We start from the raw sequence: 22,034 nt of genomic DNA on the forward strand, positions 1-22,034 counted from the left end.
CCTGGGAATTCTGAAGGAAAAGGTCTTCTCTTCATGGGTTTGTAAAGCTGGTAGGACATAAATGTAGGCAGCTGGTGGCCAACTCATGGGAAAACTCCATCTGAGAATGAAGCTAATATAAAGAAAGCTGACCATGAAGTGGAGTAAGTTAGTTCCCTAACGGTATCAGTTGTGCCTTTGGTAAATCAATGTCTAAACAAAAAGGCCCCTGGATTTCCTACTTTTGTGAACCAATAATTACCTGTTGGTATTCAAGCTAATGTTAAGTTGGTTCTTGACTCCTGCAACTGAAAGAATATAGGCTCATTCAGAGCTCAACTTCTTTTTTCTTTTCTGTCATTCACATGGGAGGTTTGGTTGGCATTTGGTCCTTTCTTGCAGTAGGAGGATGTCTAAGTAAAGACATAAACCGGAAAGGTAGTGAGCCAGATCTTTAATGAGCCATGCAGTTCAGTGTTTGGGATTTTTAGAAATACTTCAATGAGTTTCCTTTATAATTTCAGTAAAGATATGACCTTAATACTGAAGCTTATTTGAGAAACGTCTGAAGGGTACTTAGGCTACATCTCATAGGCCTTCTGATTTTAAGAGGCTTGTATTCATGGGTAAATGTAGCTGTGGTTGGGGAAAAAAGAGAGGGACCAACATTTATGAACACCAGGCACTCAGCACTTTCCTCACAATGTGTTCTTGCTGCATGAAGACCAAGGATGTCACAGGCACCAGTCAAATTTGAGTTGCAAAGCAGGCCACAGAGGGAAAGTCCTGCAAGGACTCAGTCATCAGCAAGGGGAGGAGGAACTCAAACCAAGTGTACACTACAGAATGTGTCCCATGTTTGTGCACCTGTTTGGTTTCTGGAAAGTGCTCCCTCATGTTAAATTTATGTAGTTAAGTTGTAAAACAGGAAATCTTCCTTGACCCTTTGCAGGATTTGTGAAAGGGGTGGCTTGTTTACTCAGCCCACAGCACTCAGTCCCTCATGGGATGGGGAACATGCAGGTAAGTGGGTGCGGGGGCCAGGATGAGTGTTTCTGGATGTCAGCGGGAGCAGAACTTTGTGCGGCCATGTGACAGCATCTGAGGGGGTACCCGTGACCCCTGGAGCCCTAGAGGGCGTGTGTTACACTGCACTTTTTTAGCTTTGCTGTCCACAGATGGCTTAAGTGTTTAACAGCTCAATGTGACAGCCCTCTGTATCCTGAGCTCTCATTCAGTGTCCAGGAAGAATCAGGTTGCACGAACGAATTGAAGATGATAAATGTGGGCGATTTTATTGCCAATGAAACTGGCTGTTAGTGGAATGGAGAGCTGGAAAGGGGATGGAGCGGGAAGGTGGTCTTCCCCTGGAGTTTGGCCGTCCACTGCCAAACTCTTCTTCGAGGCCCTGCCATCAAGCCGTCCCTCCTAAGTTAAGCTGCTTCTCACCGACGTCTAGCTGCTGCTTCTTTTCTCTACTTCTCTGCCACTCTGCTGCCAGTGGAGGCTGGGGTTTTTCTGGGTACAGGATGGGGGTCAGGGCAGGCCAGGGTGATTTTGGAAGAGGCAACATTTGAGTGGGAAAAGAGGAATGCGTGTTCTTATTTTGGGCCATGGGTCCAGGCTTGAGGGTGGGGTCCTCACTGGGGACTGCCCTCTTCTACCCAGTATTTTCCTGCCTCCTGTCCATATCAATTGTATTTTAAATTTGTTACTTTGAATTTAAATTATAAAATTGGTTTATAAGAGCTTTGTAGATTTGATTTTATAAGAGTTTTATAAAAAGATTATATATAGTTTTATGCTTATACTTAAGTAATGTTATTTTTAAAATGAAGTCAATACTGGAGAATATTTTATCTTTTTTTTTGAAATGGAGTTTTGCTCTTGTTGCCCAGGCTGGAGTGCAATGGCGTGATCTTGGCTTACTGCAACCTCTGCTTCCTGGGTACAAGCGATTCCCCTGCCTCAGCCTCCGGAGCAGCTGGGATTACAGGTGCCCACCACCAGGGCTGGCTAATTTTGTATATTTTTAATAGACACGAGGTTTCACCATGTTGGTCAGGCTGGTCTCAAATTCCTGACCTCAGGTGATCCACCTGCCTTTGGCCTCCCAAAGTCCTGGGATTACAGGCGTGAGCCACTGCACCCGGCTGATCTTTTAAATAAATGTTATTCGCTGTCTATGAAGTAGTCCTGCAAAAAAAAAAAAAAAAGTCACATCTGAATCTGACCGAGTTTCTAGATCCAATGGCTAATTTACAGTGGACAAAGAGAACAGAGAAGCATATTAAAAAACATTATGGAGGTGCAACTTTGGGACCTCTATAGTTCCTTTAACAAATAAATTTGCAAAAAAAGAGGGAGGAAGAGTAATTGTAGATTTATAAATATAAAAACTTAGCAGTCCATCATGTGTCTGGACTTTGGATCTTGATTAAAAATTTAAAAATTAATGGAGAAAACAATGGAAAATGTTTGTGATAAAACTGGAGGTTTGAATGCTGTCTGATGATGGGTAATGTTGGGGAATTACTCTGGTGGTTGTTGGTGTGATGGTGCTATTTGGTTCTGTTAATGAAGAGAGTGCTCTTCCTTTTTGGGGTACACACTGGGATATTAACAGATGATGAGAAGTTTATATTTTCCTTAGGATAACATTAAGAAAGTAAAGTAAATCTATCTATACTATAATAACAAGCTTTAAAATTTGGTGCTGTTAGTCCTTCTAGGTTATATTCTTGGGAAAGATATAAATACTAAAATATAGGATAAACATTATTTTCTCATACAGTCAAAAATATTAAAGGAAATTTATTCTTTCTGCAAGAGTCTGCTGTCTAGGTGTTTATAGAAAAGGAACACAGGCCGAGGGTGGTGGCTCATGCCTGTAATCCCAGCACTTTGGGAGGCTGAGGCGGGTGGATCATGAGGTCAGGAGTTCAAGACCAGCCTGGCGAAGGTGGTGAAACCCCATCTCTACTAAAAAATACAAAAATTAGCTGGGCGTGGTGGCAGGCACCTGTAATCCCAGCTACTCAGGAGGCTGAGGCAGGAGAATCGCTTGAAGCTGGGAGGCGGAGGTTGCGGTGAGCCGATATCGCACCACTGTCCTCTAGCCCGGCCAACAGAGTGAGACTCCGTCTCAAAAAGAAAAAAAAAAAAAAAAAAAAGAACACATATGTCACATTTAATTAACTTTAAATGGTAAACTCAAATTATATAAAACTATTTAAGTTTTTGTAAATAAAATATTTAGATAAAAGATTAATCCATTTAGATAAATAGATGGCTAAATCAAGTTAAAAAGGCAAAACAGTGGCTACATACACATCACATTATTCCCATCTGGGGAAACCCTGCGTTAGTCCATGCTTGCTTGTTGGCTATACAAATCAAGGGTCCAAAAACTCTGAGGATCAGGTAAAATGTGTCCCATAGCCTGTTTTGGTATGACCCAGGAGCTAAGAATGGTTTTAATATTTTAAAATATTTGACAAATATCAAAAGGAGAATAATCTTTGGTGACATTTGGAAATTATATGAAATTCTAATATCAGTGTCTATACTTTTACTGGAATACAGCTATACACATTTATTTACTGTTTTTGTAAATAAAGTTTTACTGGAGTCATCCATCCATTTGCATATTGTCTATGACTACTTTCAACTTAGAACAGCAGAGATGAGTAATTGTAACAGAAAGTGTATGGCCTGAAAAACCTAAAATATTTATCTCCTGGCCCTCTACAAAAAAAGTTTGTCAACCTAGATGAAAAAACTGAGTCCTGGAGGTATGAAGTGTCTGGTCTAAACTTCCACAGCTTTGGAATGCAGCATCACAATGCAAACCTAGGTCTTCTGAATCTAGGTACCCTTTGGATGTGGTATTTTCCTATGTTTTTGCCCCCTTGAAAAAATGATTTCTATTTACATAGTGCCTGTTTTATTTCTGGCATTGTTGCACATACTTGTATTGCTCTTTTAATTGTCATAACAACCTGTAGGACAGGTACTATAATTATCCCGCATTTTATACTTGTGGAATTTGTGGCATATAATTTATTAAGTAATTTAACCAAAGTCCTACATGAGTAAGAGACAGAGCTGGGTTGGAGACCCAGGTGGCCTGACTTAAATGTTGCACATTGCTCTGTCTCCTTCATTAAGGGAACCACAAAGCTAGTGAAAGAGAAACCATTGAGTGGTTCAGTGGTTCTAACCCGTGTCATTCCTCTCTTGAGCTTTGGGGGCACAAATGATATAGGGTTGATCATTCTGCTATCTTAAGCCGGAAGTGAACTTGGATTAGGAAAAGTGGCTCCCAGTTACCCTTAAAATCAAAGGCTGTGAGAGTATATGATCAGAAATCCTTACACTAGAAACGTACAATTTTTCTTTGTCAATTAAAATAAAATGAAGTTCCTGGGGGAAGTGGTGTCTTGTTTTTGTCCTTGAGCCTTGATCCTTGCTTTGTGGTTTTTCATTGCATTGCCTTACGAGAAGGTTTGAGAAGGAGTAACAACATTACTACAAGTTAGCACTGCAAGAAGGCTTCCTGGGAAACCTGGGAAACCTTACCTGATGTTTCACTGGGGTCAGGAGCAGAGGAAGAGGCTCCTCCAAAGAACAATGGCACAAGACCAGCTCACAATATGGAACAGGTCCCCGTGGCACTTTCTCACCATGGCCTGCACATGCAGTCTCATGAACCAATTGGAAGAGGTGTTTATTCACTGGTGTTTTTTTCAAACAGATGTATCAGTGCTTTATAGAAAAGCAGGGTTAATACGTAACTTTGGGACTTTTGCTTTACTAACTGAGAAATCTGACAAAATTTTTTTTATGGGGATGGAGTTGGGAAGAATGAATTGAAGAAGGTGGCAGCAAAAGAAGAGTTACTTTTCTCCCAGAGGATTCTGCCCGTGAAGTACGGCACTGTGGGGGGAGCTGTGCCTTGGCTATCCACTGGATGTTCAATCAGGATAAGGCCGTCCACTGGATGTTCGATCTGGAGAGGCTGGCAAATTATAGTCTGCAGGCCAAATCCAGGCTGTTCTCTCTTTGCAAATAAAGTGTTTTCGGAACACAGCCATGTGCATTTGTTTCCTGTTTTTGTCAATAAAGTCAGAGCCCATCCATTCCTATACATGTTGTCTATGGCTGCCCTTATGCTACAGAGGCAGAGAAGAGTACTTGTGACAGAGATCCTTAAGAGCTCACAGGTGTAAAATATTTCTTTCTTTCTGTTTTCTTGTTTGTTTGTTTTTTGAGATGGAGTTTTGCTGTTGTTGCCCAGGCTGGAGTACAATGGTGCGGACTCGGCTCACTGTAACCTCCATCTCCCGGGTTCAAGTGATTCTCCTGCCACAGCCTCCTGAGTAGCTGGGATTACAGGCACTCGCCACCATGCCTGGCTAATTTTTGTATTTTTAGTAGAGACGGGGTCTTACCGTGTTGGCCAGGCTGGTCTCAAATTCCTGACCTTAGGTGATCCATCCACCTCAGCCTCTCAAAATGCTGGAATTACAGACGTGAGCCACCGCGCCTGGCTCACAAGTGTAAAATATTTCTAATATGGCCCTTTAGAGAAAAATTGTGCTGACCTCTGGATATAATGGAAGAGTGATTACTTCGCCATCATGGAATATTTCTTTGTTGGAGACTACCAGCTGCATATGTCACATAGCAATACAGAGCTGACTTTAAAATGTTGGGGAAAATGTCTTCTCAACTATTCTCTAAATGCTATGAATAGCCATTAAAATTTCTTTTTAAAATTTCCAGAATGAGGGTCTACCCAGACTATTGAGTCACTATGGCAAAGCCTGGGAATGGGCATTTTTTAAAGGCACCTAGTAATCAGGTACTTTTGAGAAACACTAGCCTGGAACATACCAAGCTACATACATATTGAGTTGTACTGAGGAATTGATATTACATAATTGTGACAATAGTCTGTGGTAGGAGTGTATTATTGATCATAATTCAGAAGCAAGTCTAGAGCTCAGTATGTGAAAAGCTCCTTGAATATTATTGAAAATAACTTTCCAAATAACTGTAAAAACACATTTGTTGCTGAAAATAATAAAATAAAAATTATACATTATTGCCACCACCAAGAAACATACTGTTAATCTGTTTATATATTGATGCAGAAACACATCCTTTCTGGATTGAATTTATATAATTCTATTAAATTCTTAAAATACCATGTAGTTATTTTGGGTTTCAGTTATGGGAAGGGATTTCACTTGGATTTCAGATTTGTTACTCTCTTGAAAGTGTTTGGATAAAGAGCCAAGAAATACATTGTTGCTCATATGGGAACAGAAAAGCTGGTAAATATTAATTGCGACTGTGAAAACCTTGAATTTATGTTATCAGATTCAGAAAGAGAACATTTAGACAATTTAGACGTATTTTTTTTGTTCCTTTCTCATTGTTGTCAAATTATCTTTTAATGAAATCTTTTTCTTTGTAGCCCTTTACCAACTGGGCATCTACCACACCTCTCTTGATGTCATTTTTGATGTCATGAGGATATAGCTGTCAATGTTGCAGCCCACACAGTGGGCAATCCCCAGGTTCACTTTAATGATTCCAGAGAGTTCTGTGGATAAAGATCTATGCTGTGTTGGTCAGGAGCTGTTGACAGTATCATAGAAGGCAATATTTCCATTGTGTTTAATATGTAACTGTCTCTTTCTATCTCCATATGGTTCTTTGAAAGCCTGATGGTCAGTGCAGAAAAGGAAGGTGCTACTTCATCCTAGGTCTGTCCATTCTGAACTGTCAGTTTCACTAGAATTCAGCCACTTCCAGTCACTGACTGCCTTGGCAATGTCAGTGTCACCACCAGCTTTTCTGAAGGCAGACCCAGGGGGCCAATTTGAGAGACAGCACAGATGTGGTATCTGCTTTCCCATTGGCACACATAGTGATGCAGAACTTTGATTTTCTTGGGGTGGAACTTGGGTGTCACGATAAAGATGGCTTGTGTCAGATGAACCTGGATGCTGGACCACTGAAGAAAGTGATACTTTTGTCTCCTCCAAACAAAAGCTGAGAGTCAGACTTATTCTAAAAAATTTCAATTAAATATTTTTTTTTTTTTTGAGATGGAGTCTCACTCTGTTGCCCAGGCTGGAGTGCAGTGGCGCGATCTAGGCTCACTGCAAGCCCCGCCTCGTGGGTTCACACCATTCTCCTGCCTCAGCCTCCCGAGTAGCTGGGGCTACAGGCGCCCGCTACCACGCCCAGCTAATTTTTTGTATTTTTAGTAGAGATGGGGTTTCACCGTGTTAGCCAGGATGGTCTCGATCTCCTGACTTCATGATCTGCCTGCCTCAGCCTCCCAAATTGCTGGAATTACAGGCGTGAGCCACCGTGCCGGGCCAATTAAATCTTTGATACAGAGTGCATCCTGGTGTAGTGGAAGTAGCTTGAACTAATAATTAGAAAACCTGGATCCTAACTGGGTTCTTAATTCTATTAGGGTCATTCATCCTCAGGCCTGTTATTTGAATTGTCTGCACCTCAGTCTGCTCATCTGTCAAATCGGGATGGCAATACTGACCATGACTATTGTATAGGATCTTCTGGAAGATTAAAATGAGGTCGTGAATAAGAAATTCACTTTGAGAAATTATAATGCATTAGTAAGTTTTATTATAACCATAAAATAATATTAAAACAGTAATATTAATTCCTGAAAAGAATAAGCTTATATGTGAATGTTTTAATTGTCTGAGTCTATACAGCTTTATTGTTGTATATATCATAACAAATTAGCCTTCCATTCATTAGATTAAGAAAACGTGCTGAGTCCTTTTACTCGTATATTTAATACCTTTTGAACAGTTTTAGATTTACAGAAAAAAACGGAGTGAAATGTACGGAATTCCCATATATTTCCTCATCCCTGTAACCCCTAATTAACATCTTTGCCATAATTAATGAACCAATATTGATACATTATTATTCATTATTAGTCCGTAGTTTACATTAGGGTTCACTCTGTGTTGTACATTCTATGGATGTGGACAATTGTGTAATGACGTGTATCTACCATTACAGTCTCATACAGAATAGTTTCACTGCCCTAAAAATCCCTCATGCACCACCTATTCATCCTTCCTTTTTCTCGTCCTGAATCCCTGGCAACCACTGATCTTTTTACAGTATCCACAGTTTTGCCTTTTCTAGAATGTCATGTTGTTGGAATTATACAGCATGTAGCCTTTCAAGATTAGCTTCTTTCATTTAGTAATATGCAACTTAAGATACTTCCATATCTTTTTGTGGCTTGATAGTTTTTCTTTTTATCCCTGAATGATATTCCATTGTCAGGATATACCAGGATTTATTTACCTATTGAAGAACTTCGTTGCTTCCAAGTTTTGGCAATTATGCATAAACCTGCTATAAACATCTGTATGCAGGCTTTTGGGGAAATAACAAGAAGTGTGATTTCTGGGTCATGTGGTAAAAGTATGTTTGCTTTTGTAAGAAACTGCCCAACTGTTTACTAAAGTGGGATGTACTATTATGTTTTCATTCCCCCCAGCACGGAATGAACGTTCCTGTTGCTCCACAGCCTCACCAACATTTGATGTTGTCAGTATTTTCAATTTGGGTTATTCCAATAGGTGTGTAGTGGTATTTCATTGTTGTCTTAGTTTGCAATTCCCTAATGACATATGATGTTGATCATCTTTTCATATGCTTACTTGCCATCTGTATATTTTCTGTAGTGAGATATCTTTCAGATCTTTTGCCCATTTTTTGATTGGGTTGTTTGTTTTTCTGTTGTTGAATTTTAAGAGTTCATTGTATATTTTGGATGCCAGTCCATCATCTGATATGTATTTTGCAGATTTTCTTCCAGTCTGTGGCTTGTCTTTGCCTTCTCCTAATATTTATTTTACTTATTTAACCTCAAAATCACAATCCAATTATTTTTTAAGTACCAATGACATCCAGGTTTACAGTTTTTAAAAAGGTTGACAAATCCTAATGCTGTATTCTTATTTACCATTGACTCCTTTTGTGGTCGGTTGCATTTGAAGAATGAATCAAGTCATCAAGCCCAACATGGGCTCAACCTCAAACCTCACATTCTTAACCAGGATCATCGCTGCTATCATCTGAGAGTCAGCTTGTGGCCTTTCCAAGTTGGCTGGGTCTGGCTGAGCTGATTGGAGCGGCCGACATTTTTGCTGACTGGAGTCATGCTATCTTTGCCAGTTTGCTGGAATAGACACAGACACCGATTGGGTCATGCTGAAGACATTCCTGTCTTGTGAAGCAAGTCTGTTTGTATTTTAAGTTTGCCAGGACTAATGAATTAAAACATTTGGACTCTCCACAACTTGCTGTTTATCAATGCCTCTGACAGGAGGAGGGTTTTCTTTTGCTCTTGCTTTTTCTAGAAACATGACAACATCCTGGCTGTTAGAGAGGCAAGGAAAGGAGAGAGGGGTTGTGAAGGGAAACGGAAGGGAAGGGAAGGGAGGTCCCGTGGGATGCTGGGGTCTGGGGCAGAGCAGGTAGCAGCGTGCTGCCCTGACAGCTGTCTCCACTCCTCAGATTGTCAGTGGCTGCTATGCAGCAGGTGCAGCCTGGTCTCTCACTGAGTCTCTACTCCACAAAGGCAACGACTGGCCAAGGCAGTGGCTGGCTCTGGGTTACACAAGTGCAGACACTCAACTAAGTGAGGTAAGCCAACAGGTGTGAAAACTGAACTAAATGCTCAGATCAGCAGCAACTTAACCAAAGCTCTGTTACAGCTTGTAGCCGAGAGAAGGAACCTGTGGTTCGTTTCCCCAGACGGTGTGATGAAAAGGCAAGTTGGTGTAGGGGCTCTTGTGGTCAACATGGTGTGGAACTCAAAGTCCACTCAGTCTTGCCACCATCCTTTCACAGGCAGACAGATGTTCTCCATTGAGCGGAGGGGAGGGACACTAATTAGCTGTGTTTATTAATTCTATTTCCTGTAGCTGGAAACCATACCAGAGGACTATTTACAAAATCCTTGAGGCAAATTTCTACCTCTTGTGCTTGATTTCTTGGTGCGGGAAAGTGTTGGGAGATTTAGCCAAAAGAGGAGTGCAACTTTCCATCCTTAGATATTATGCTAAAGTGATTCGGTGATTGTACAATGCATAACAGTAAAACTTTTCTTTTTAGCTAAAATGTTAAGGGAATTTTAATGGTTTCTTCTGTTGAATTTGAGACAATCCATGCCATTCCCTAGGTGGCTAAAAAAAATGCTTGATTCTGAGCAGGTAAGACTGGACAGAAGGGTGGCAGAGTTAAGATAAAACAAATCCTGAATCAAATAACAGATATTTTATATTACCCTTTTTTAAAATTAAATGTTTCATGTTACTATTTCTTTCTAACTTAGAATTACATGATATGGACAGTGGAGAGCTTTTTGATGCATTGCTACTTGTAGTGCTAAATAAATGGGCCAAATTATGATTCTAACTGGTTAATAAACAGTTGCTAGTTTTTCTCCAAAGCTATACTAGGGTTTTAATATAAGCCTGATTTTTTTTCATATGCTGGGTAAGATGATTCCATATGTATGTATGTCTAAATATACATGTATATATATATATGCATTGGCTTTGGCTCTATAAATACTTTTAAAAACAAAATTCAGTGTTCTGGACACTATTTTTAGATAGAGGAAAGTTATGGGAAAAAGTCAGAAACCGTGCTGTGAGAAAATGTCCTGCTAAAGCATTTCCCAGAATCTCTTTAAGGATGGCTAAAGAGATTATTTATACTTCGCCATTTTTAGAGATATTTCCCTTAAAATATCATTCAGGTTTTTTGGTTTACTGTCTACATGAGAAGGAAAGTAGAGGGTTTAGGGGAGGTGGGACTAAAAATAGAAAAGTTAAATATACGTTTTTAAATAAGAAAGATATCATGTATTTATAACTATGTTTTCCTAGTCCCCTATAGACATCAAATTATCAAATATCTTGGTTAAAATATATTTGGGCTAAGTTCTCTGATTATAACCAGAAATATTCATGTGTTTTTGCCCATTCCATTTTATCTGCAGGATGTTTTTTTCCATTCATTCTACCTTAGTTAAATGATGATTCGATAGCTGGAGTAGAATATCTATAGGATGTTTTTGAGTCTTGTCTTTTGCTTTTATAGATTGTTAAGATGTGCAACCTTAGAAATGTTTGATAGACTTACAGGTAGTTAATCAGATATTTAAAGCATATGATATTCATCATATAACAGATATTTTAAAGTGGTTTTTGGTATTCTTTATTTATTTAGTTTTTTTAGACAGAGTCTCGCTCTGTCGCCCAGGCTGGAGTGCAGTGGTGCGATCTCGGTTCACTGCAACCTCTGCCTCCCGGGTTCAAGCGATTTTCTTGCCTCAGCTTCCCAAGTAGCTGGGATTACAGGTGCCTGCCAGCATGCCCCACTAATTTTTGTATTTTTGGCAGAGACGGGGTTTCCTCATGTTGGCCAAGCTGGTCTTGAACTTCTGACCTCAAGGTATCCGCCTGCCTCGGCCTCCCAAAGTGTTGGGATTACAGGCATGAGCCACTACACCCAGCGACTTTTGGTATTCTTTAAATGATTCCATGAAACTCATTCTTTACCACTCTCAGATTAATAATTCAGATTTAATTTAGGCTTTTGAACATGAAAAGCTAGTCTAATCTGAAGCCATCTGATACCTTACTAAGACTATATCTCTTTTTATCCTCCTCAATTGAAAGTAAAATACTTTATATGACCTTAAAGGGGCAGGATTGAACTGGTCAGTGTAAAACGATACTGAGCAAATAAGGCAGGTAGAGATATTTCCCATATTTCATTCATTCTAGATGTATATTGCAAAAGCAATTTTTTCTTGAGCCAAGAAAAAAAGATTTAAATGGGGCAGATGAATACTTTTGACATAGAAAAAGAAAGCTCAAAACTAGGAGTATCTTTAGAATAAGCAGGTAATGCTTACTAACCTTAATAACTTCACCTGTAATTTCCAAGGGCCTCTGAGTATTTAGGGGGATGATGCTGGATAAAGTGACAATGGCTCTCTCTTGCTGTCACAGCTGGAAGACCCAGGAGAAGGCGGGGGCTCAGGTGCCCACATGATCAGCACAGCCAGGGTACCTGCCGACAAGCCTGTACGCATCGCCTTTAGCCTCAATGACGCCTCAGGTATACCCTGCTCTGGAAGAAGGGTTGTTTCCTTCATACCCCACCTTTCCAGCATCTTTTCTAATGCCACGCCTCTGTGGAAAACTTAAAGTTGCATGCTCGCATGACCTGATGATGGGGAATGTGATATTTCATCATGCATTGTTAGATGGTGGCTTCCAGAAATGCCTCTAGTGATGCTTTCCTCCACCTTGAGTCCTTGGGTCATTTAAACTGATTTTTTTTCTCCTCCCTCCCCATTCTAGCTTTCTTTTAGAATAAAATTCATTGAGCTATAACAATTTCTAACAATAGCAAAGTGTGTTAGTGTTAAAACTGCATGAGGAAACATTTATTAGGAGCTGGCAGTTGGTTAGGTAATATGAAAATATCCCTGTTCAGTTTCCAGCAACATTTGCTGAAGCGTAAGTTCGAAATGCTGGTTTCTCACTGGTGCTCCCACAATTCTGGCTAAATCAACAGACTTCAGCAGGAATGATAAATGGGACAGGTGAGGAGGAGCCTCTCTAAATAGTAAGGTCTGAGGTGAAACTGCCATACTTAGAGCCCTTCGTCATGGCTCCCCTCAATGACCTCTTAACACACATATTGAATTGCACCACTTTTGAACAAAGGACCTCATGTGGCGGGAGGTCATGGTGCTGAGGAAAGGAAGGCTTGGCTCTCTTCCACTGGCATCCGCCATTGCTCTTAGTTTAATGTCATCTGTTAAAATCACATGCTTAAACAACATTACCATTTAAACCTTGGGTCTTTTGAGGACTCTCTCTGTTACTATAATGCCCATGTAGGGATGATGCTTTAAAAAGTAATGATTGGCCAAGCATGGTGGCTTACGACTGTAATCCCAGTACTTTGGGAGGCCAAGGCAGGAGGATCCCTTGAGCCCAGGAATTTTGAGACCACCCTGGGCAACACAGGCAGACCTCATCTCTATTTAAAAAAAAGTAGTAATTGAAAACGGACAGAATCATTCCAAAATAATGCAAAGTAAGGAGCTCTGTGAAATCTGATGTCACACAACCATTGCAGGCTTGGGGTTACTATGCCAGGTGACACATTTAACCTGGAGTTTCCTAGACTGTTAGCCTCCAATGGAGGATATATTCCATAGTAGGAAGAGGTGAAGGCTTGACTCTTCATAATCGATTTTTCCAAACCTCTTCTCATGATCTGCCGTTGTACTATGTCCTCACTCAGGGTCACCCTGAAAGACAGTGGTGAGAAGAAATCCTCCCAACAGGCAAATCAATCCACCCCAACATAGAAATGACAACTGCCATTAACTATACTTCTCTGTCATAATAAACATTCGCCTATATTATCTCTGATCCTTAAAACAACCATGCAGCCAGGCACGGTGGCTCACGCCTGTAATCCCAGCACTTTGGGAGGCTGAGGCGGGTGGATCACGAGGTCAGGAGATCGAGACCATTCTGGCTAATATGGTGAAACCCTGTCTCTACTAAAAATACAAAAAAAATTAGCTGGGCATGGTGGCGGGCGCCCGTAGTCCCAGCTACTCAGGAGGCTGAGGCAGGAGAATGGCTTGAACCCGGGAGGCGGAGCTTGCAGTGAGCTGAGATCGTACCACTGCACTCCAGCCTAGGCAACAGAGCAGGACTCCGTCGCAAAAAACAAAAAAAAAAAAACAAAAAAAAACAAAACCCAACCATGCAACATAAGCATTAGTATTCCTTATGTACAGACACAGAGATTGCCGCCCAGAGACCACACTGTTTGTTGGTAACTCAGGGCCCTAGGCTTGAAGTCTGAACTTTCTCTATTTTCGATGCTCCTTCTCTAAAAGGAAAAATGAAAGCCCTTTCTGTTTTTATACATTTCATAAAGGCAAGATTTCAAGGAATAGTCAGTGCTTTTCATGGCATCTTGAGTGGCTAGCTCTCAAGACACACGCATGCAAACCCAAAATCCAGAGGGAAGGAAAATGTGTAATTTCCTTTCTTTTTTACTCATGCTGCATGTGAGCAGAACAAGTCCTGTTACAATCAACAGTCTCACAAAGAAAATTTCAGTATATAAAGCTTATTTATCTCAGGCAGTATTAATTTTGGACCAAATAAATGTACGGTTCCCTTGTCAACATTTTAACAGAATTTAATTTATGTACAGAAAAGAGCCGTGGAGAGGTGAATCTCCATCTTTGGTTTGCCTGAATAACCTCTTTATTGAAGTACAGGATGTACAACTTGCAATTAATTTGTCACCATTCTTTGAACTCTCTTGGTCCTTGACTAGGAGCTCACAGATGTTTTTCATCCATCAGTTTAGATTGGTTTGTTCCAGTGTCTTTCTCTTCTCTTTCAAATGACTCCAGAATGCCCACTTTCAAAATTCATGGTTTTAATAGGTAGCCTCAAAAAGGGATTATAATTTATTTTAAATAATTCCTACCCTCTAGCCCCACCAAAAGATGCTTATGAAAAAAACTCCCCAAATTAAGTATTTTAATCTTATGGTCAGTGTGTCCTCATATCTCTAGAAAGGGCACCTACCTGGAGAACCTAGGGCAGGAGCTGAGGTTCAGTGTTCCTCAACCTTGCCTGATAAAAATCATTACCTGAGAACACTCATTGAAAACACATGTTCTAAGGCCCCACTCCTATATATTCTGATTCAGGAGACCCATTATTGTTGTAAGAAGAAAAAGAAAACCCCCTCCTATGTTTTATGCATATCACAAATGCAAGATTTCAAAGAATAGTCAGGGCCCAGGACTCTCTATTTTTGCATATACATGCGGCTGAGTGCACAAAAAGATGCTTTGCAGATATTTGGGACACTCCCTTTGAATTCTTGAATAAGGAACATGTGGAGTGTCACACAGGAAAACACTTGCCATCAAGCGAGCTGTGCGTGCCTTTTGAATTCCAGTGCATGTGGCCTGCAGACCACACATGTAGAGGGAAACAAAGGAAAACCCCCTAGACTTTCATAGTAAATGAGGGCACTAAGGTGGACTTTTTGGGAGTAATTCTACGTTGTTGGATTTATTGTTGATGAATAAGTAGAGTCCATGAGAAAAGGAAACATCTTTGCTTGTGAATGTTGACATGTTCATTTTTTTCTTTTTGAGACAGAGTCTCTCTCTGTCACCCAGGCTGGCATGCAGTGGTGCGATATTGGCTCACTGCGACCTCTGCCTCCCTGAGGCGATTCTCCTGCCTGAGCCTCCTGAGTAGCTGGGACTGCAGGCACCTGCCACCACGCATGGCTAATTTTTGTATTTTTAATAGAGATGGGGTTTCACTTTGTTGGCCAGGCTGGTCTCGAACTCCTGACCTCAAGCAATCGGCCCACCTCAGCCTCCCAAAGTACTAGGATTACAGATGTGAGCCACCACACCCGGCCCGACATGTTCATTTCTGATAAGCCTAGCCTAGTGCTCATTTCATCCAGTCATTTCAGGACTATATATTCCTGAGGTGATTTAGTGTAGAGGTTAAGGATATAGGCTTTAGAGCCAGAGAGGCGTGATTTCTAGACTTACCTCCAACACTATTTGTATGATCATTCCACCTTGCTGAAATTCAGTTTCCTGTAAGATGCGTATAGTAGTAATTCACAGGGTTGTAATAAGAAGCCAATGACATCTTATAGGTAAAGTATTTAGCAGAGTGCTTGATACAAATTAAGCATTCAACTTATCCCTGAAATTATGATAATTGATTGTGGAGTATAAGGGAAATGTAAACCACTAAGCAGTTGTGTCTCACCTACATCTCACCTTGATGTCAAGGTAGATTTTATAGCATTACTGACCTGCAGTCATTTAGGGACTAGTTATGCAGTTAGTAGATTGTTCATATCCTATTTTACCTCTAGTCAATTAGCTGAATTTATTTGGTTTCAGTGTTTCCAGCACTCTGCCAGAGGTGGGTGGGATGTGCAAAAGAGAACAGCATGACCTCCCATGGGCTTTGTAAGGCAAAGATGTTTGGAGAAAAGTCTGTGTCACCCAGAGCAGTTAGTAATAGCTTCCTGGAAGAGGTGATAGTCAAACTGGGCTTGAGGGCAGGTAGAGTGTAGAGGAGCAGTACAGGACAGATGCCATTCCTGGGTACTAGTTACAAAAAAGGGGCTACATATCTTGTAACCAGTTTTCTTTCTTTTCCCTCTAAACAGAAAGCAGGAGCAAAACGTAAGAGTCAGGAAGAACATGGTGTGTTCAGAAAAGACTAAAACTAGTCGTTTGGAGCAGAGGTCTGAACTGTGGAAGAGTAACGTGTTGTCTACCGAGCCCTGCTTGAGCCAGCCATTGTTTTGGATACTTACATAGGGTACCTGTTTAGATAGCAATAGACTAGGGTTACCAAGTCAATCTTCAAAGTTCAGCAAAAGGGTTTGGACTTGATCAAAAGCAATGAAGTGTCAAAAGTCCTTAGAAAAGGGAATAATATGATGAAAATAGTAAAAATTTGGTGGAATAGTCTAGAATGTGGAGAGATGAGAGAATGGAAGAGGCATTTTATAATGGTACAAAGTGATGAGAGCCTGCATTAGATAATGTAATGGGATGACTTAATTCAGAGTCCATTTTGAAAGAAGGGTTGAAAGGACTTGGTGACAGACTGGCCCTGGTAGATGAGGAGTTGGTCATTGTTCAGTGATAGCAGAATGAGCCATAAGACTTTGAATAGAACATGGACCTCCAGGGGTCCTTAAATAAAGGAAACAAGGTTTTGGAGAACACAAATATATATATATTCCTTTACAATGCAATCTCCATTTTCAGCCTATCATCAGAGTGCTTTTTAAAGTAAACTTAGCTAATGGTAATTCCCAGAGGCAGTGATGCCTGTCTTTAATGAGCTAATGATATTAATGATAATCAGTATTATTTCTAAACTGGAAATTTCAAAGAGTCGAAACTTTCTAAACTGGAAACTTCATGGAATTAATTTTCTTAATAGAAAAAGTGCAGAAGAAAAATATGAATCCCACCTCTTGGGTTATTCAAGAATCACTGGCCCTTCTCCAGCTAGAGGGAATTTAGAGTTGGACAGACATTAGGATTTCATGTCAATTATATGAGACTTTTCTTCATCTTCAGCTAAGCTAAAATCTGGCATGCTCCTTTGTAAATTTAGACCTTGGCTTTGGAATTATCTCTGTCTTTTGCATTTTTTAGAACAGTTTTTTGTTTTACTTAGAAAGAGTCAAGAATACTAGTATCAGCTCAAGCTGGTAGCTTTTAATATTTTGTTTTTAAAAATTCTTTCTGGTCAGGCACGGTGGCTCATACCTATAATCCCAGCACTTTGGGAAGCTGAGCCAGGAGGATCACTTGAGGCCAGGCAAGACCAGCCTGGGCAACATAATGAGACCTATCTCTATAAAAAAATCAAAAAATAAGCCGGGCGTGGTGGTGCATGTCTTTAGTCCCAATTCCTGGGGCACTTGCTTGAGTCCGGGGGATCAAGGCTGCAATGAGCCATGATTACACGACTGCACTCCAGCCTGGGTGACAGAGCAAGACCCTATCTCAAAAAAAATTCTTTCAAGTTGTTAGAAATTTTTTATATCTGGATATGAATTAATCGTATGACACTTAGTTTTTTTTTTGTTTTTTGTTTTGTAATCCAGAACCCATACCATTGGTGTCACTTTTAAATAATACAATTTTCTCCTAAAATATCAGGATGTTTTGTGTGGTAGGGAGAATTACATGGAGTAGTTGCAATAGCCACCTTTGACTCCAATGCAACAAGTTGGGTGTTATGTGAAATCTTTTTGTGTACACTTTTAAAACTGGCTCTCAGCAAAATTGTGGTGCAGGTGAAGTGTCTTTTTATTTATCATTATTTTTTAAGGCTAGTCAAGTGAAGCACTGGGAGAAGAGAAGGAACAAAGAAATCTGTAGTTGGTTGTGATTAATTAGTTGTAAACACCATTGTACTCGGACCAGCCACAAAGTGTCTTTTGTCACTGTCCTCTTCCTTCAACCTTTTCTACCTTCAGTATTATTCCCCTTGTCCTCCTCAGGATCCGAAGTAATCTTCGGATCTAGTAATCTCCTCTCTCCACACTTTTAATCATTGTTCTCTGGAATAACTCTGCAAAACCTCATCCACACTAAGCTATAAATGAATATTGAGTTTACCATTTTCCCCTCTCTTCTTTTTTTTTGAAACGGAGTCTCACTCTGTCACCAAGGCTGGAGTGCAGTGGTGTGATCTCGGCTCACTGCAACCTTCACCTCCAGGGTTCAAGCCATTCTCCTGCCTCAGCGTCCTGAGTAGCTGGGATTATAGGCGCGTGCCACCACGCCCAGCTAATTTTTGTATTTTTAGTAGAGATGGGGTTTCCCCATGTCGGCCAGTCTGGTCTCAAACTCCTGACCTCAGGTGACCACCCGCCTTGGCCTCCCAAAGTGCTGGGATTACAGGAGTGAGCCACGACGCCCAGGCCCCGTCTCTGGCTTTTTTTTTTTTTTTTTTGGCATATTCACAGGGAACTCTGTAGGAAGTCAAGGGATAAAGTTCCCACTGGGATTTTAGAAACCAGGAACCAGGCATTTGCAGGAAACCGAGGCTCAGACAGTCATTATGAACTCTCTCGAATCACCTTCTGTCCCAACATGAGCTTACATTTAAAACTGCCTCAGCATGCAGTGACAACATTCAGTCACAAATGCCTTAAGGGCACGGTGGAAGGTGGGTGTCTCCTGTATTTACATTTCTGATGGAGTGCAGAGTTGAGAACTATAGTAGAAACTGAATTATCAAATACTTATAAAATCAGTAATACACTATAACCACTTGGGGTTCGTTATCCTGGTGTCAGATGAAGAGTCTGAGATACTATGGGATTTATTGGTTGGAATGTGTTATATAAAGTTGTGAAGAAAGGCCAGAAAGGAGGTGAGTGTTTGTTGAGTACTTAGGAGTAGTGCTTTTACTGGCATCTTCTCATCAATTTAATATTGGCTGCAACCCCATAGGAAGGTGCTATTCCACTCATTTTCACAAAAGTGGAAATAAATGTTTGCTAAGTGAGGCAAAGTGACTTGCTTCAAATCATGCAATTAATAAATAAAAGGAGGGTTCAAAGCCAGGTCCTCAGGACTGTTACTTCATTGCCCATTTAGAGGCAGAGTTCATGTTATAAGAGAAAGCTCAAAGCTTCCTGACAACAAATAGCTTCCCAAGGGCCATGGGGTTGATGGAGGAAGGTTACTTCTGGTATGTTGTGGTAGGAAAGAAGAAAAAAAGGGGTAAATTTTATTTTGTGGTGTGCTGAAGGATAAATATACTTCCAATAGGCTCTTGTTTGTTTGCTTATTTATTTCTTTCTTTAGACAGGGTCTCACTGTGTCGCCCAGGCTGGAGTGCAGTGGTGCAATCTTGGCTCACTGCAGCCTCAAGCTCCTGGGCTCAAACTATCCTCCCACCTCAGCCTCCCAAGTAGCTAGGACTACAGACATGCACCACAATACTCAGTTTCTTGTTTATTTTTTGTAGAGACAGCATCTCACTATGTTGCTCAGGCTGGGCTTGGACTCCTGGGCTCAAGCAGTCCACTCATGTCAGCCTCCCAAAGTACTGAGATTATGGGCGTAAGCCACTGCCCCTGGCCCCAGTAAGTTCTTCTTGAGGCAGGTGTTTTTTGGACAGTGAGTATGTTATAACCTAAGTCAGTCAAAATATTCTAACAACAGGATAAATCGATGACGTTCACAAAATGATAGCTATAATAATAGTGAATAGGTGTTTCCAAGAAACATAAAATTTGTCCTTGGCTGGGCACAGTGGCTCACGCTTGTAATCCCAGCGCTTTGGGAGGCAGAGGTTGGGGGATCACGAGGTCAGGAAATGGAGACCATCCTGGCTAACATGGTGAAACCCCATCTCTACTAAAAATACAAAAAATTAGCCGGGTGTGGTGGCGGGTGTCTGTAGTCCCAGCTACTCAGGAGGCTGAGGCAGGAGAATCGCTTGAACCCGGGAGGCGGAGGTTTTAGTGAGCCGAGATTGAGTCACTGCACTCCAGCCTGGGCGACAGAGCGAGACTCCATCTCAAAAAAAAAAAAGAAAAAAAAAAAGAGAAATTGTCCTTAACTAAATCAAGTCTCTTTTTGTATAGCAAAACCAGTCTATTGATGCATGGTCTTGTTAGCGGGACAATTTTAGGTACTGGTTAAGATAACATCATGTTTATTAATTTACAAAGAATTGAAAACCTGCTTTGTCATCCCAAATCTCTATCTTTATCCATATCTGTGTTAATATCCGCATCCATCTCTATAGCTATACTTGTAATCTTATGGGCCCTGAAAATCTAATGTATATTAAATAATTCACGTCTCTAGTGTTTAATAAGCAGGAAGGAAGCAAAGTTTTAAAAAGCTTTTGATGTGTCTTAAAACTATGTGATACTCTAACAAGGACTTAGGTATCTAGAAATTAAATTTTTTTGATATATTGGGAATGTGCATTGGCTACCTTTTATCACATATTTTATTCCTAAAAATAAAATATTAATTTAAATTTAGATTTAAAATGACAGTACTCAAAGACCTTTCATGAGTAAGTTAATTTTTTTTTTTTTACAATCTTTCATATAAAAAGTGTTTGGAAGTAAATTTTGTTTTTGAGACAAGGTCTCACTCTGTCACTCAGGCTCGAGTGCAGTAGCATGATCTCTGTTCACTGCATCCTCAACCTCCCATTCTCAAGCGATCCTCCCACCTCAGCCTCCCAAGTAGCTGGGACTTCAGGTGTGCGCCACCATGCCCGGCTAATTGTTTCGTATTTTTTGTAGAGACGGGGTTTTGCCATGTTACCTAGGCCGGTCTCGAACTCCTGAACTGAAGCAATCCTCTCACCTCAGCCTCCTAAAGTGCTGGAATTACAGGCATGAGCCACTGCACCTGGACAGAAGATTCTTAAGTTCAGATTTAAATGAAGAGAGTAAATCCACAAGACCTGAGGTTATGGCTGCATCAGGAAATCTCCCTTAAGTGGCAGAGGGAGAACTCAGTAATTAAGAGTCAGTGACCTTAACCCTGTGTGTTGCCTTTGTATTATTCAGATGATGAAGAATAATTCCCCACCTCAGAAGTTTAGCTTGATAGAATAGACATGGGTTAGAGGAAAAAGTGCCACTACTCACATGTATACACACACAGCTCTCCTGTCTCCACATTACTCCTTTGGTTGGGTTTATGGTGAAAAGGAATGAAAAGTGAACTTAATTATATTAAGCATTCATTATTATTACTGGTTATTTCCTAGGTGCTGGGCTTTAGGCTAGTGATTGACATATACATTCCTTTATCAATAGCAATTTTCAGAGACAGGTAATACCCTTCTCATTTTGCAGAGGAGGAAACTGAGTCTCCAGAAGATTATGCCAATTCTTCACATTCACCAATTAAAAAGTGGCCAACCTGAGATTCAAATGCAAGTCTGTGTCCTACTGAACGTTGTACTGACCCGCTGTGTTCTTAGTGGTTAGGAGCCTTCATAGGCAAACAGTTCCTAGGAAAGCTTCTGTATGAGCCTCAACACTTAAGCCACTACTCAGATTCACTTGCCTTGTGTCAGTTTGTCCCTGGTGACCTGCAGGACAATTTACAGGACACCAGCACTCAGAGGTCATACTGCAGGTAGAATCGACTTCATAACTTGCAGGGCATGGTGCAAAATGAAAATGCAGGGTTCCTCATTCAAAAATTATTAAGAAATTCAAGACATTATAGCAGAACATTAAATTAAGCATGGGGCCCATCTGGAGGGAGGGCTCTGTGTGATCACATAGGTCCAATGCCCATGAAGCCAGCTGTAACTGCAGGAAATGTCAACATTCAGTGGATCCTGGGC

General features: G+C 40.7%; 1 protein-coding gene across 1 annotated transcript in view; it reads left to right on the forward strand.

Moving 5' to 3' along the window:
* Positions 1–784: 784 nt before the first annotated feature.
* MAP3K7CL (MAP3K7 C-terminal like) overlaps positions 785–22,034 on the forward strand; it is a 53,893-nt gene continuing 32,643 nt past the window's right edge. The window contains exons 1-3 of the mRNA XM_063720799.1: positions 785–1,002; positions 9,571–9,699; positions 12,081–12,189. Coding sequence (XP_063576869.1) covers positions 988–1,002; positions 9,571–9,699; positions 12,081–12,189 — 253 coding nt within the window. The 5' untranslated portion in view covers positions 785–987. The remainder of the gene's footprint in view (positions 1,003–9,570; positions 9,700–12,080; positions 12,190–22,034) is intronic.

This window comes from Pongo abelii, chromosome 22 (assembly GCF_028885655.2).
Source record: "Pongo abelii isolate AG06213 chromosome 22, NHGRI_mPonAbe1-v2.0_pri, whole genome shotgun sequence".
NCBI lineage: Eukaryota > Metazoa > Chordata > Mammalia > Primates > Hominidae > Pongo > Pongo abelii.